Below are 16,119 nucleotides of genomic sequence, written 5' to 3'. Positions count from 1 at the left end.
TATTACTAAATACAAAAATGAAGAAAAAGACTTTGGTCATTATCACATGTATAGTTAGTTGTAATACTCAAACTACCTTTAAAAAATACCAAAATAGCTTGGAAACATTAAATGTTTAAAAGAGAAAATCTGAGAACCATTGTAGAGCAAAAGATTATAGCTTTAAATAATATGTACCTTAATGATAGTAACTTAGGCTTAAAATACTACATTTTAGCCATAGCTTGTCTGGCTCAGTGGATAGAGCGTTGGCCTGCAGACTTGAGGGTTTCAAGTTCGACTATGGTCAAGGGCATGTACCTCGGCTGCAGGCTCGATCCCGGTCCAGGGCCATGTGTAGGAGGCAACTAATCCATGTGTCCGTCTCACATGGATGTTTCTCTTTTTCTGTCCCCCTCCCCCCCACTCTCTCTAAAAATCAATGGAAAAATATCTTTAGGTGAGGAATAACAAAACAAACAAAGCACCACTACATTTTAAGGTTAAAAAAGAAAGATGCTCAAATTACTGCATATATTAAATATTTTCCTAAAATATTATTTCAGAATAACTGGTAATATCCTCTTATCAAAGTCCTCAAAGTATATCATACCAAAAAACACTATTACCTTATTTTATTTTTTTATATGTAAATTTTTATTGATTTCAGAGAGGAAGAGGGAGTAAGAGATAGAAACATCAATGATGAGAGAGAATCATTGACCGGCTGCCTCCTGGACGCACCCCACTGCAAATCGAGCCTGCAACCCAGGCATAAGCCAGGACTCTTTAGTCCGCAGGCTGACACTCTATCCACTGAGCCAAACCAGCTAGGGCTTTTTAAATCTTTTTGCTATTTTGTTGGTATTTCCTTTGAAAAATGGGCTGATGCCAGGGCTGGAACAGAGAAAGTACAAGGTGAACCTGGAATGTCTTTTAGTGCCAGAAAATAAGAAAGTGCTTTAAAAATTATGAGGACATCTCAAAGGACACAGGAGTTATCTCTTTAACAGGCTCCCATTGGCTAAATCTTAGATAATCTGAGTAATAAATTATGATAATAAATGGGTTAAATTATTTAATATAAGAATCTGTGAGTCCATACTAATGAAATTAATCAATTAATTAATAGGGAAAGTTCTTCCTTAAAGTAAAATTCCAACTAAGTGCAGAATGAATAATGGTATCATCATCTGGCAATCAACACAGTAATCTTCTCCAAGCTAGTATCATCAATGGATGCTAAAATTAATGGACAAAAGTACAATGAGAAAAAGTTATTTACAGTCTCAAATTATGTTCCCAAGAGATATTTATTATTCACAAAAGGAAAAAGTCATAATTGTAGAGAAGGGAAATCAGGAAGACACCCTCTTAACCAAGTATCTAAATCAATCAACCCTAATGGGACAGATTAAAGACATGCCTCCACTTCCCCCTCATACAATATACTGAAAACATTACCTCACCACTCTGTAGTGTTCTTCCCACAGGTGCATAACCTCAGTCTAATGGTGAGGAAACATCAGACAATTGCAAACTGAAGATTTTCTACAAAATAACTGCTATGTATTTCTCAAAAGTGTCAAAGGCATATAAAACAAAGTAAAAAAAAAATGAAATAAAAGACTAAGTGACCCCAATTGGGGCAAACTAAAGAGACTTAACTAAAAGCAACATTTGATCCTGCACTGGATCCTAAACCAAAGGACATCACTGAATGCAAAAATTTTAAAAGGTCAGATTATAATATTACAGCAATGTTAGTCTCTTGATTTTGATAACTGCACTGTAGTTACATAAGAAATATACTTGTTTTCCAGAAGTACATAATGGGAAGTATTCCCACCTAATCTCAAATGTCTCACAAAAAAATTGTATGGTGAGAGAGAAATATAAAGCAAAATATTAACATGTGAGGAAAGAATACAGGCAGTTTTTTTAAATAGGGGAATTCTTAGTATTTTTTGAGACTTTTCTTAAATATGAAATAACGGCAAAATTAAAAGTTAAAACAAAAATTAAAACTCAGGCCCTGCCGAAACCGGTTTGGCTCAGTGGCTGGAGCGTCGGCCTGCGGACTGAAGGGTCCCAGGTTCGATTCCGGTCAAGGGCATGTACCTGGGTTGCGGGCACATCCCCCAGTGGGGGATGTGCAGGAGGCGGCTGGTCGATGTTTCTCTCTCATCGATGTTTCTGACTCTCTGTCTCTCTCCCTTCCTCTCTGTAAAGAATCAATAAAATAAAAAAAATAAAAAAAATAAAAAAACTCAGGCCCTGGCCAGGTGGCTCAGTTGGCTGGAGTGTGTCTCACACCAAAAGGCTGCAGGTTCAATTTACGGTCAAGGCACATACCTAGGTTGCAGGTTTCATCCCTGGGACAGGAGGCAACCGACAGATGTTTCTCTCTCTTTCTCTCTCTCTCTCTCTGGCATGCACGCACAAATCAATAAAATATATATCCTTGGGTGAGATAAAAAAGAAAAATTAAAACTCAGTTTGGAACCCAGAGATGAGAGAGCGAAAACTAATTCAAGTATCTCCTTTAAAATCCTTTATTTATAAAGATTATCAAGAAAAAATGCTAAATATCCCCACTTTTAGATCTAGTTAATATCCAATTATCATGTAGGTGTTTTATATGGTAGTTAATGCACAACACTCACATAGTTTCTTCATCAATGTCATTTTCCTCCGTGTTACTTGTTGCTGTGGAACTGGCAGAGGAACTGCTACCATCGAGGTGGTTTACTTCATCTTCACCAACAAGATCGAGATCCAGATCCCCATCTGAAAGCTCATGCTAGAACAAGGGAAAGAAATAAAGACTTTTATCTCAAAGAACAATTGAGTATGGAGCAAGCACCAAATAACAATGCAATCATCAGAATTCTCTGCTCGTGTGCCCAATCACCTAAGCCCCGTAGAAAAAAAAAAATCACACAACCACATTACCTGGTACTACTGATTTATTGCTGCCAATTTCAGCGGGGCCCTTAATGTAATTGGAAATGCTTCCGGTATTCCATGTTAGCTTCCAGTAAGGCTCCATACAGAGTAACATTTCAAATTATCATTCCTCAAGTCCTACCTAACCTCTATTATCCACAAGGTCATTGTAAAACCTGCACCTACCTGCATAGAAAAGCACACTGGCTATTAAACACAAATTACTCCAACTTTCAGCTGCCCTACATGTAAACTCCATCTTTACCTCACCCTATCAAAAGATTAATGCAAGTGCTCAGTTCCAGACCCTATTAGTTTCCTTATATACTTGGGATTTGTCAATACCTTAAACTTATCTTTAGTCTCCCTAATGGCTCCTTCATTTTTTTTTTTTTTTTTTTAAATTCTGGCATCAGTCTTTATTATTCCTTCAGAAACCATGTCTCCATTACCTCAGAGAAAGCATGTCAAATTCAATGGCTAACAAGGGCCAAATAAACAAGGTTTAAGTTTATGTGGGCCACAAAAAAACAAAAGCTTCAATTTTCATAGAAACGGAGGTTTATTTCAATAGAGACATGCTGAATACAAAGGGCTGAAATAAATGAGTAATCATTAACATAAAATAATAAAACATTTAAATAAAAATATTTTTTCTTGAACATTAACTTACCAGACACTGAATAACTGCACAAATTAATAAGCCTAATGCAAAATAAACCTATTTTTCTTGTTCTCAGAAAGCAAAATATTTCCCATTGCACACACCAAACAAGTCAGTACAAGACTAATGATGGGGCAATCGACTGCTAAAATATTCGCTGCTAGCATTAGTGGAGAGAAATGGCGCGCCTGCGTGTAAGGCACGTAAGGGAAATGAATGCAACACAATTATAGTAATCAGTCATTAGCGAACGTTGTAGTTCATCATTAATAATTATGTGTAACAGAATACTGTAAAAATTAAGTTACGAAATTTTTGTTAAAATGTTTCTTACATACCGTTATATTGCCTGGGCCACAAAAAATATTCCCTGTGAGTTTGACATGCTTGCCTTAGGGCAACGATTCTTTTTTAAAAAAATAATTCCTTATTGTTGCATGTATTACATAGGCCCCCCTTTTTCCCTCATTGACCCCCTCCAGCCCACCCTCACCTCCCACCCTCACCTCCCCATTGTCAGTGGCCATGGGCTATGCATTTATGCATACAAGGTTCTTGGTTGATTACTTCCCACCTACCTACCCTCCCCGACCTTCCCTCCAAGATTCTGCCCTCCGTTCCCAGGCTTCCATGTCTCTGGATCTACTCCGTTCATCAGTTTACTTTGTTACTGAGATTCCACATATGAGTGAGATCATGTGATACTTGTCTTTCTCTGATTCACTTATTTCACTTAGCATGACACTTGCCAGGTCCCTCCATGCTGTCTCAAGGGGTAAGAGATACTTTTTTTTTTTTTTTATTACTGCACAGTATTCCATGGTGTAAATGTACCACAGCTTTATCTACTCATCTACTGATGGGCACTTAGGCTGTTTCCAGACTTTAGCTACTGTACATTGGGCTGCTCTGTAGGGGTGCATACATTCTTTCTGATTGGTGTTTTGGGTTTCTTAGGATATAGATATTCCTAAAAGTGGGATCACTGGGTCAAATGGCAGTTCCACATTTAATTTTTTGAGGAAACGCCATACTTTTTTCCATAATGGCTACACCAGTCTGCATTCCTGTCAGCAGTGTACTAGGGTTCCCTTTTCTCTACATCCTCTCAAAAAGCTTTTCTCTGTATCCCTATCTTACCTCAAATAAAAACAACCACTCCTTGAATTCTCATTCTGTTCATTATTTAGCTGTGACAAAACCTGGCTATCTCCCAAGTCCTAAATGAATCTATCTACATATGCAATGACAAGGCATTTACTAGTTTCAGTGAATAAAAATACAACACATTTTAAAAATTCACAATCTATAGTTTCTAGAATGTACATCAGTTTGTTGTGTAGAATGTAGTTTTCTACAATAAATTAATTTTAAAACTTTAAACACTTTGATTCAGCAACTTCTGACTTGACTAACAGATAAGATTTTTAGCACACTGACTCCTCTACATCACATGATAAAAACCATGATCTTATTAATTTCTCTTATCAAACACAAAATAAATCTAAAAACCTGGTGTATTACATGATAATCCTCATTCTGAATCTTCTCCTCATCTTCATCCTCTTTGGCCTCTCTTACAGAAGCTGAAATAGGACCATCCTGGAGAAGCATGTCAGCACAGGACCCAGACTTCTTAGATCGTGTCTCAGGACTGTCATCATTTTGGGGGCTAAGATGATTAGCTGGTGGTGACAAATCTCTTGATTTCTGAGTTCGAGATAACTCAATAGTAAGTCTCTTTTAAGACAAAAACAGCACGAATAAACAAGTTATAAGCGTGTTTCTATGGAAAAGCAAAAAAGATTTAAAAAATATATATGTTCTTAAAACCATTTCTTGCACCATCTCTCTCACCACCTGCTGCCTTTTGCTTATGGAAAAATCTGTGACAAAGAAAAACAGCCCACCCTGGCCAGTGTGGCTCAGTGATTATAGCGTCAGCCTGAGGACTGAAGGATCTCGAGCTCAATTCCTGGTCAAGGGCACATACCTGTGTTGCAGGTTAGACCCTGGCCCCAGTCAAAGTCTGGGTCAACTACCTAGGACTGCTTTACAGTTCCCCAAAGAGTGTCATGTTCTAAATAACCTATATTCTAAACTGTCACATCAAAGTCTCTCTCTTCTCTCCTTCCCTTCCCTCCCCTCCATTCTCTCTGGAAAAAAGAAAGAAAAATTGCCTAATTTATTCTCATCCTTCTCCTATCCAGCCCAAGCTACAAGTACAGTGAGCGAACTCTAAAGTAAATATAGGCAGTTTTAAATAGTACATATAACATGAAAATCTCTGAAAGTATGTATTTATTCATATATTACTCCCTGATCTATTAGCCAATTTTGGCACTTCAAAAGCTTCCACCCCATCTCATTTTCAATTGGCAGAAAGAAACATTCCTTACATATTTAGTTTACCGTGGTAAAATAAAAATTAATTAACTGATTCTCCCCAGTGCTCAATTCAACAATAGTGAGAATTCAAGATGGGGCAATTTTCAGTTGTTCTATAGCTTTGAATCCTCTAAATTCAAGACAGCATGGGGAAGAGAAATACAGAAGTCACTGAAAAAAACACAGAGAGATAACCTCAAGCTAGAGCAGCACTGTAATACAATTTTATGCAATGATGCAAATGTTTCTGTATGCAATGCCCAATATAAGCATTTAAAATGTGGCCATGCCCTAGCTGGTTTGGCTCAGTGGATAGAGTGTCAGCCTGAGGACTGAAGGGTCCCAGGTTAGATTCCGGTCAAGGGCACATGCCTGAGTTGTGGGCTCGATCCTCAGTAGGGGGCGTGCAGGAGGCAGCCAATCAATGATCCTCTCTCATCATTGATGTTTCTATCTCTCTCTCCCTCTCCCTTCCTCTCTGAAACCAATAAAAACATTTTTTTAAAAATTAAAAAAATAATAAAAAGAAAATGTGGCCAGTGCAACTAAGGAACTGCATTTTTTTTAAGTTTACATATTTATATATGGCTAGTGGCTACTGAGCAGTAAAGACTTACAGGTTCAAAGGTGGTAAGAATGGACAACAGCCGAAACCGGTTTGGCTCAGTGGATAGAGCGTCAGCCTGCGGACTGAAAGGTCCCAGGTTCGATTCCGGTCAAGGGCATGTACCTGGGTTGCGGGCACATCCCCAGTAGGAGATGTGCAGGAGGCAGCTGATCGATGTTTCTCTCTCATCGATGTTTCTAACTCTCTATCTCTCTCCCTTCCTCTCTGAAAAAAAATCAATAAAATATATTTAAAAAAAAAAAAAAAAGAATGGACAACAAAATAATTGGACTTTTCTACAAAATTACAAACAGCAAGAAGTACCCCAAATCTAATTATAAATGTTAACAGGCCAATAAGATAAAACACTAAACCCAAAATATGTATTTTTGTCCTTACCTCTTTAAGGTTATTTATTTGTTGGATATAGCTAGTCTGTGCAGCCTCCAATTGAGTAATATACCAATGCTGGTCCCGGCATTTTTGAAAGAAAGTTGGTGAACGAACCTGAAACCTTAAAAAAAATAGCTGCACATGAAAAATAATCCAAATAATAAAATATCATCAAACAAGCCTTGAATCTATAACTATAAATTCTAAAATTTTAAGTTTCATTATCATGTGAGGCCAAAATTCAAAATGTACTCAGAGCTCTTCATATTTCCCATTTATACATGTACTTTACAAATTATAGTAAAATAAGGTTCTGTAAAGTCATCTATAAATCAGTTGTCTAAACTTAAACTGTAGAGTTCTAAAGAAATACCATTACATATCATGGTTAACCTACTAAAGCATTATTTGTTATAATAATCTAGCTAAAATACAAGGTTGATCATGACTCAAGAACAGGACCATACTATGCAGGAAGGAGGAAGCTAACATTTCTTGACTAGGTCAGGCCCTAGCAAAATAGGTAGTTTTTAGGCACTGCCCTTTTTCCTTCCTTCTTCCATCTCAATTTCCCTATTTCCTGTTCCTCAGTAAAAAATGACTTAAAAGGTCAACTGCCCAGAACTGCTTTACAGTTCCCCAGTCTCATGTTATAAATAACCTATATTCATGTTCTAAATTATATTCCCAACCCCTCCAGAGAGCAACACAAAATCAAAACTCTGCATATATCACAATATAGTATATTTTAGCTAGAGTTAAGAAAAAAAACAAATATCTAAATTAATGCCTATGGTGAATAAATGACAGGGTCTTAATCTATTCAGAGCTATCTCTGTATTTAAAAAGCTAATATGCATTAAAGCAGGGGTCCTCAAACTTTTTAAACAGGGGGCCAGTTCACTGTCCCTCAGACCATTGGAGGGCTGGACTATAGTTTTTAAAAAAACTATGAACAAATTCCTATGCACACTGCACATATCTTATTTTGAAGTAAAAAAACAAAATGGGAACAAATACAATATTTGTATTTGCATGTGGCCTGCGGGCCGTAGATTAAGGACCCCTGCATTAAAGCAAAAGAAGCCTTCCACCTTTGTTATATAGCCTAATATGACTCCAATTACAGTGGAAAAAAATTACAGTAACATATAAAGATGTTTCTAAAGAGTAACAAGAGGCAAGGCTGATTTGGAAGCTTGCAAATCCTCTATCTAGTCTTGCCAATCTTATGTTAACTACCATCCCATTCTTTTCCTACAATTTTACAGCTAGTGTAAGAAGCTACTGACCATCTAATAGTTGTCTGCAGCAGGTGTCTATTTTCCATAAGGATATTCATGTAGCAGAGAGTGGAAAAAGTTTACTGGACCACCATTCTGAGTGGATAATGCCTAGTCAGTATCCTATATAATAAAAGCCTAGTATGCAAATTGTTTGACCGGGAGTTCGACCACTCGCTATGACATGCACTGACCGCCAGGGGGCGGCGCAGAACATGGTGGGCGTGGGCGATGAAGTGCTGGAAGCAGGCGGGCAGTGGAGTTGCTGCCGGCCCCGATGGGCCCCGACAAGAATGGGACTGCAGCGGGATAGTGGAGGTGAGTGGGCGGTGCCAGGCCAAGGTGGGTGTGAACAGGGGCCCGATTACCCAAAAGACAGCGACAGCGTCAGGAGGCGGGGTCACCACCTGGCTCCCAGGCACTGAGGGAACTGGGTGGGCAGCCCGGCCACAATAGATCATCCCACCAACGGGATGGTGGAGCAACCAAGCCACAGTGGAGTGCCAGGTGAGGCTACAAGGCTAGGAGTGTGAGCTAGAGCCCAATCCCCACAGGCTACCCCGAGGGACCTCACCCATGCATGAATTTGTGCACCTGGCCTCTAGTACACGAATAAGATCTTTGAATGACTAATAAAAGCATGGTCAATCCTCAACATTTTTAGTGCCAAAACAAAAGCAAGCAACCCTGACCAGTGTCTCTCAATGGTTGGAGCATCAGCCCACATGCCCAAGGGTCAAGGGTTTAATTCCTGGTCAAGGGCACGTACCTAGGTTGTGGGTTCACTCCCAGTCGAGGCATATGCGAGAGGCAACTAGTCAATTTAACTCTCTCACATACATTTTCCTCTTTCTCTCTTTGTCCCCCACCCCTTCCACTCTCTCTGAAAAAGGAATGGAAAAAATATCCTCAGGTGAGGATTAACAACAAGAACAACAAAACGAAAGCAAGCAGAAGATAAAATTCCTTAACTTTCTTTTTTTTAATATAAAATAAATTGTTATTGATTTCAGAGAGGAAGGGAGAGGGAGATAGAAACATCAATGATGAGAATCATTGATCAGCTGCCTCTTGCATGCCCCCTACTGGAGATCAAGCTAAAACTTGGGCATATGCCCTGATTGGGAATCAAGCTGTGACCTCCTGATTCATGAGCCACACTGGCTGAGCTACACTTTTTTTCTTTCGTTAAAATAAAAAATAAATACATATCTATATGCTAATTGTTCCTCCAACCATTTGACCAGTCACTATGATGTGCACTAACCACCAGGGGTTAGACGCTCCAACCAGTACAGAGTCTATTTTTTAAGTATGCAAGTCCCCATTTGTAACATCAAATTAAAACATCTTGTAATGATGCTCAAAATTTCTGACTTGTGACAGTTACCCCAACATTAAATGGGGCTGTTGTGGTATGATAGTGTTTATGTTCTGTCCTTTCTTGCAAATAACACACTAACTAGTATCACTTAGTTTGATTCATCTCTATTCCCTTACTTTTCATTTGCTGTTATCTAGAAGGAACTGAAAATATTTTTGTGAAATTCAGCTTATAAAACCTGTCACCTTAATGTCAAGTGAAGAAAAAAAGCAAGTGACCGTGTTTTTGATTTGCAAATAGTGAGGTTGCAATAAGTTCAATGGATAAATAGAACCTTACTATATTTATTAGAAGTAGTAGTTTCCTTTTTATGGAATTACTAACTAAATGTCAACATTTCTAACTTAAATTATTCACTGACTACACAAGACTCCTGAAAGAAATGGTTAAGAACATAGTAAGATTATAGTTGGTATGAATTTCAATATTCACCTTTGTTAAATAGGCTTTTAAAATAAAGTTCTGGTGACATTATTCCCTCATGATAAAAACCACAATATCAAATGTTACCTATTACCTTAAAATTACTGTATCATTTTGTCGATTCAAGTATCCTTCATTTGCAAGTAAGTCCAAACGGAAAAATCTATTATAACCCCAGCATTCTCCAACTTCAAAGTCAGATGCAAACTCTCGAATGATGTTTTTCGTAGGATCATTGCAGGACTGATGAACCATTTCTACACGATATTCATATCTAAAATTAAAAAAACTGAATATTAATATAGTTGGTAAACCAGAATAAAAAGACTCATCAAAACATTATGGTCATTAATTACCTGAGAAGAAACTTTATATACAATTACATTTCTTTCAGAAGGATTGTATTATTTATAAAGACAGCAGTGTTATGAATGGCCTATCCCAACATGACTGGCAGTAGGTCTCTCTTTCCTCCCATATTGTTTATCAATATAGCAGGTGTAAAACATCACCTCAGTAAATAAACAAATTTGTATAAAATAGTACTTTCAAAGTTACTTTTGTTTGTTTTAGCAAAGCTATATGCTTTTTCATATATTCATTACCAATATTTCTTCACATGTAAAAATTCTGCCATTTCCTTTGAGATTTATCACCATGCAATTTTAAACTAAACAGTAAATTTTAAATACTCTATTTTTCCAATTCAAGTTAAAATAAATTAACTGTGCATTCAGAAATTCAAGCCTATAAACTCTTCTAACAGAAAATAAGTATAAATTGGTAAAGCCAATATATTCAGATTTCCCTATCTTATAAAGTATAAAACTTTCAAGTCTCCAAACTCATTTTTACTAAGAAAGCATTATTACAAAAAGAAAGAAAAGTGAAGAAATAAAGATAATCAGAAGGAAGACTCAACACTAATGTGGACAAAAAAGAGGTTCTATGAAAAATAACATCACAGGGTAATATGATCATAAATTCCTAAGTGCCCAGGTCATGGTGGGTAGTCATGCAGCAGGCCTATAATGTCTTTAAGCAAGGTTTTAAGCCAGCCCTGTCCATTGTTCTTGTGCATCTAGGTTAATACACTTAGAAGTAATACCCCCTGAATACAATCTTAACTATCCTTTAATCCATTCCCCACCTTGCTTTCTCCAATCTTTCTCCCCTCCTAATTTCAAATGCATAAAAGCTGCTGCAAGCCTGCTATTCTTGGGAGCATTTGAAATCCTGTTCACCAGCATATGTCATCAGTCTGGCTCAAATACATTTTTATAAAAATTCTCTACAAGTTTGCACATTCTTACATCAGTAGTAACCAAAATGCTTCTCCTTTTTGGCGGAGGTAAATTTTGTATCTGTGTGTGTGTGCTTTTAATTTAATTTTTCAATTACAGTTTACATTCAATTTACTTTGTATTAGTTTCAGGTGTACAGCAAGGTGGAGGTAAAAAAATTTTTAAATGTGTTTTTATTGATTTCAGAGACAGGAAGGGAGAGGGAGAGAGAGAGATAGAAACATCAATGATGAGAATCATTGATCGGCTACCTCCTGCACATCCCCTACTTGGGATCTAACCCACAACCTGGGCATGAGCCCTGGTCAGGAATCAAATCATGACCTCGTGGCTCATGGGTCAACACTCAACCACTGACCCACACCAGCCAGGCTGGAGGTAAATTTTTTAAAGAAAAACACAATAGCTCAACCTATTTCTGCTGGCAAAGTAGACATAAGAAAAAAAATTACAGCTCCTTACCTACAAATACTATGTGTTAGTATTTCTTTAAGCACTGTCAAATTATTTTTATATTAGTGTCTCTCATAATGTGTTATCTAGATTGATGACACAAAGAACTAACCAGTACAAAAGCTGTGATATTTTTTTGACTGTCTACATTTTATAGAAGTCATGAAGCCAGCTCCATAGTACAAAGGGTACCACTATATGTCCAGAAATAAACTCAAATATTGATGCACAATTGATCTTTGACAAGGGTGCCAAAATCTTTCAATAGAAAAAGAAAAGTCTCTTCAACAAAAAATTAACTCAAAATGGATCAACAACCTAAACATAAGGGGTAAAACTTACTTTCAGAAGAAAACATGGGGATACATCTTTATGAATTCAAATTTGGCAATGGATTTGTAGATTTGACTCCAAAAGTATAAGCAACAAAAGAAATCATAGATAACTTAGACTTCATTAAAATGAAAACTTTTTGTGCCCCAAAGGACATTATCAAGAAAATGAAAAGATAACCTACAAAATGGGAGAAACTATTGTCAAATCATATACCTGATAAAAATTTAGCATATGAGATAAAGTATACTTATAACAATTTAATAACAAAAAGACAAGCAACCCAATTTAAAAATGAGCAATGAACTTGAAAAGACATTTGTCCAAAAAAAGTTATATACAAAGGCCACTAAGCACATAAAAAGATGTTCAGTTTCACTGGTCATTAAGGAAATGCAAATCAAAACCACAATTAGATACCACTTCATACTAGGATAGATATAAAATATATTTTAAAATGGAAAATAAGTGTTGTTGAGGATGTGGAGAAATACAAATTCATGTAAATTGCCAGTAGGAATGTGGAATGGTACAGCCATTGTGGAGAACAGTCTGGCAGTTCCTCAAAATGTTAAACACAGAATTACCATATAAACCAACTATTCCACAATTAGGTATACATTAAATAAAGAAAGCATATGTCCCTATAGAAACCTGTACATGAATATTTATAGAATTATTCATAATAGCCAAAAAGTGAAAACAATCCAAATGTCCATCAACAAACCAATGATTAAACAAATTGAGGTATATATGTACATTGGGTATTATTCAAACATATTCTCCTATATAATAAAAGGCCAATATGCAAATCAACCGGACAGCAGAAAGATGGGTCACTATGACGCACACTGACCACCAGGGGGCAGATGCTCAATGCAGGAGCTGCCCCCTGGTGGTCAGTGCGCTCCCACAGGGAAAGTGCCACTCAGCCAGAAGCCCTGAGCCAGGCTCATGGATGGTGAGCACAGCGGCGGTGGTGGGAGGCTCTCCTGCTGCCACTGTAGTGCTAAGGATGTCCAACTGCCAGCTTAGGCCTGGACTGCAGTAAGACGCAGGTCAGGTTGAGGGACCAGCCCACCCCCGTCCCTGCCCTGACTGCATGAATTTCATGCACCGGGCCTCTAGTAAAGGAATAAAGTTGATACGTGCTACAACATGAGTGAACCTTGCAAACACTATGCTAAGCCAAACACAAAAGTTACAATATTATATGAACTTTTATATGAAATATCCAGAATAGGCAAATACAGAGAGAAAGCAAAGTAGTATTTGTCTAGGAATGGGCAGTGCTTACTTAATGGGTATTCTGGGGTGAGAAAAACATGCTGAAATTAGAGAGAGGTGGTAGGTGTACAACACTGTAAATGCACTGCATTTCACTGAACTGCATATTTTTATATGGTTAATTATATTTCATGTAAATTTCACCTAAAAAATAAGTTTTTTTACTATTTTAAAAGTGCGTAGTGAAAAACTCAAAACTCACAGAGAAACAATCAAGAATACTGAAAAATTCGGGAAGATATTAATGCAGATGGTCAAATACATCCAGGAAAAGGATAGGTAGAAGTTTAAAGTCAATATAGAAGTTTTTGAAAAATCAGTCCCTTTGTATGAAAAATCATATAATGCTTGAAAAAAAGTCATTTTTTCACTGCATTAGTTCTTTAAAATCATGACTAATATAGACCTATTTTTCTAATAAATATGGCAATTAATCCAAGTTAAATTACACAGCACCTCAACTTCAATCTTAGATAAAACGAAAAACTTAAATTGGAACATTCCAACTTAAATTCTTTCCTTCTATCAAACTGAAAGTCTGAATAAATTTAACAACTGTTAAGTTAAAATTTTAGTCTGACTAAAATTACTCCCCCAGAAAAATTCTACTCTTTCCTTCAACCACTCAAATTCCTGTTTCTAAAACAAGTCACTCAGCATATACTGTTAAGAGTCAATTCCAGGATGTCACTCAAGTGCAGATTTCCTCTGAAAGCCCACACATATGTGAATGCTAACACATGCCTATTGTATTGAGAAACTTAAGCATAATAAAATTATGGAAAAGTACTTCTGCAGGGTCCCAGGTGATATTAAAATCTACTAGACAATGATACAATAATTTTTTATTCCTTATTTTGACAGTTAAACTACCTCAACTGTTAAACTCTTAATTGCATAATTAAATGACATTTCAGTATTTGATGAAAAAGTATTCAAAACTCTTCTCTAGGATTACTGAAGCAGTAAGAGAATTAACAGATAATAAGATATCTTTTTTCAGAACTTATCACCATCTAGCTTTGTTATTATACCACTGCATATACAGTATCAGAACCATGTTCTACCATCCTGTCCTTTATGCTTTATTGTCATGTATTTTACTTCTACATTTATAAACCGTAAAATACAATGTTAATATTTGTTGTTTAAATAGTAAATTATCATTTAAAGTTATCTTAATAGTAAAAAATTTTTAACTTAACCAAGCAATTTCCATTTCTGCTGTTCTTAATTTGTTTAGATTCAGATGTCCAACTAGTATTATTTTCCTTGTATGTACAGCAGGTGCTTTAACATTTCTTATAGTCCATGTTTGAAAATATGCCTGAAAATGTCTTTACCTTACCTTTATATTTTAAAAGATATTTTTGCGGGGTACAAAATCCTAAATTTTTTTTTTCCATCAGCCTTTCTAAGACGTCCCTTTATAATTCCACTGGTACTGTTCCCAGTGAAAACTCTTGATTTTATCCTTACCTTTGTGCCTCTATAAATGCGGTTTTTTTCCACTACTAGTTTTTTTAAATATATTTTTATTGATTTTTTGCAGAGAGGAAAGGAAAGGGATAGAGTTAGAAACATCGATCAGCTGCCTCCTGCACACCTCCTACTGGGGATGTGCCCACAACCAAGGTATATGCCCTTGACTGGAATTGAACCTGGGACCTTTCAGTCCACAGGTAGACGCTCAATTCACTGAGCCAAACTGGTTAGGGCTCCACTGCTAATTTAAGATTTTCTGTTTATCAATAGTTTTGAGCAATTTGATTATAATGTGCTTTGATGTTCCCCCTTCATGTTTCATCTGCTTGTAGTTCATTGAGTTTCCTAAATCTGTGTGTTTTAATTTTTATCAAGTTTAGAAAGTTCTCCCCATTTTTTCTTTATTTGTTCTTCTGATTCCCTCCTTTAAGGAATCCAGTTATCTATACATTAAGTTGTTTCAGGTTGTTCTGTTTTGGAATTTGTTTTTCTATGCTTCATCTTGGACAGTTTCTATTGCTATGCCTTCAAGTGTGAGTAATCTTTTCTTTTGCAATATCTAACCTGTCATTCATGCCATCCAGTGTACTTTTCATTTCCAATATAGTTCATTTTCAAGTTCAATTTGAGTCTTTTATATATCTCTACTTAACTTTTGAACAAGTGGAATAGTTAGAACTGTCTTAAATGTCCCTGTTTCCTACTTCTCACATGAAAACCAAGCTCTTTTTTAAAGCCAGACATTCAAAGATTTCAAAAAATCTAAAACACAAGCTTCTCATCAAATATTATTTCACTTCAAAAAAGTTATATTCATGAAAATGGTCTTTATGTTAACACATAATTATAATTTTTAAGTGAATTAATAAAATTTTTAAAATCTTGTTTTAATTTCTAATTCAGATAATATCAATAGATATAATCCACATAAAGAAAAAGTTCTTGCTTAATTTTGACTGAGTATTCTCATTATTGGTTATGTCTTCCCATCTCTTTGAATGCCAATTAAACTTTGATTGAACAGCACATATTGAATATTTTACTTTGTGGGGTGCTGGACATTTTGTGATCTTACAAATTTTCATGAGCTTTGCTCTGGGGTACAATTATTTGAAAATATGATCCTTCGAGATTGTGCTTTTATTTTTTAGGTAGGTCTAGAGCAGTGCTCAGTCTAGAACCTAGCT

At 36.3% G+C, this 16,119-nt stretch overlaps 1 protein-coding gene across 9 annotated transcripts in view; it reads right to left on the bottom strand.

The window, feature by feature from the left end:
- The window catches only part of TRIM37 (tripartite motif containing 37), a 154,971-nt gene that overhangs the window by 108,650 nt on the left and 30,202 nt on the right, over positions 1–16,119 (bottom strand). For 8 of the 9 annotated variants that reach the window (XR_004972828.1, XR_004972829.1, XM_036340401.1 and 5 more), the window contains exons 13-16: positions 10,165–10,344; positions 6,987–7,101; positions 5,105–5,332; positions 2,646–2,782 (exon numbers count right to left, since the gene is read on the bottom strand). Coding sequence is in view for 7 of the 9 variants with exons in the window: in XM_036340401.1 (XP_036196294.1) it covers positions 2,646–2,782; positions 5,105–5,332; positions 6,987–7,101; positions 10,165–10,344 (660 nt within the window). In the remaining 2 variants the exon portion in view is untranslated. The remainder of the gene's footprint in view (positions 1–2,645; positions 2,783–5,104; positions 5,333–6,986; positions 7,102–10,164; positions 10,345–16,119) is intronic. The other variant, XM_036340400.1, reaches the window with a different exon arrangement.

Source organism: Myotis myotis, unplaced genomic scaffold, assembly GCF_014108235.1.
Source record: "Myotis myotis isolate mMyoMyo1 unplaced genomic scaffold, mMyoMyo1.p scaffold_m19_p_17, whole genome shotgun sequence".
NCBI lineage: Eukaryota > Metazoa > Chordata > Mammalia > Chiroptera > Vespertilionidae > Myotis > Myotis myotis.
The sequence above is the reverse complement of the archived record's forward strand: the minus strand, read 5'-3'. Positions and strand labels throughout refer to the sequence as shown.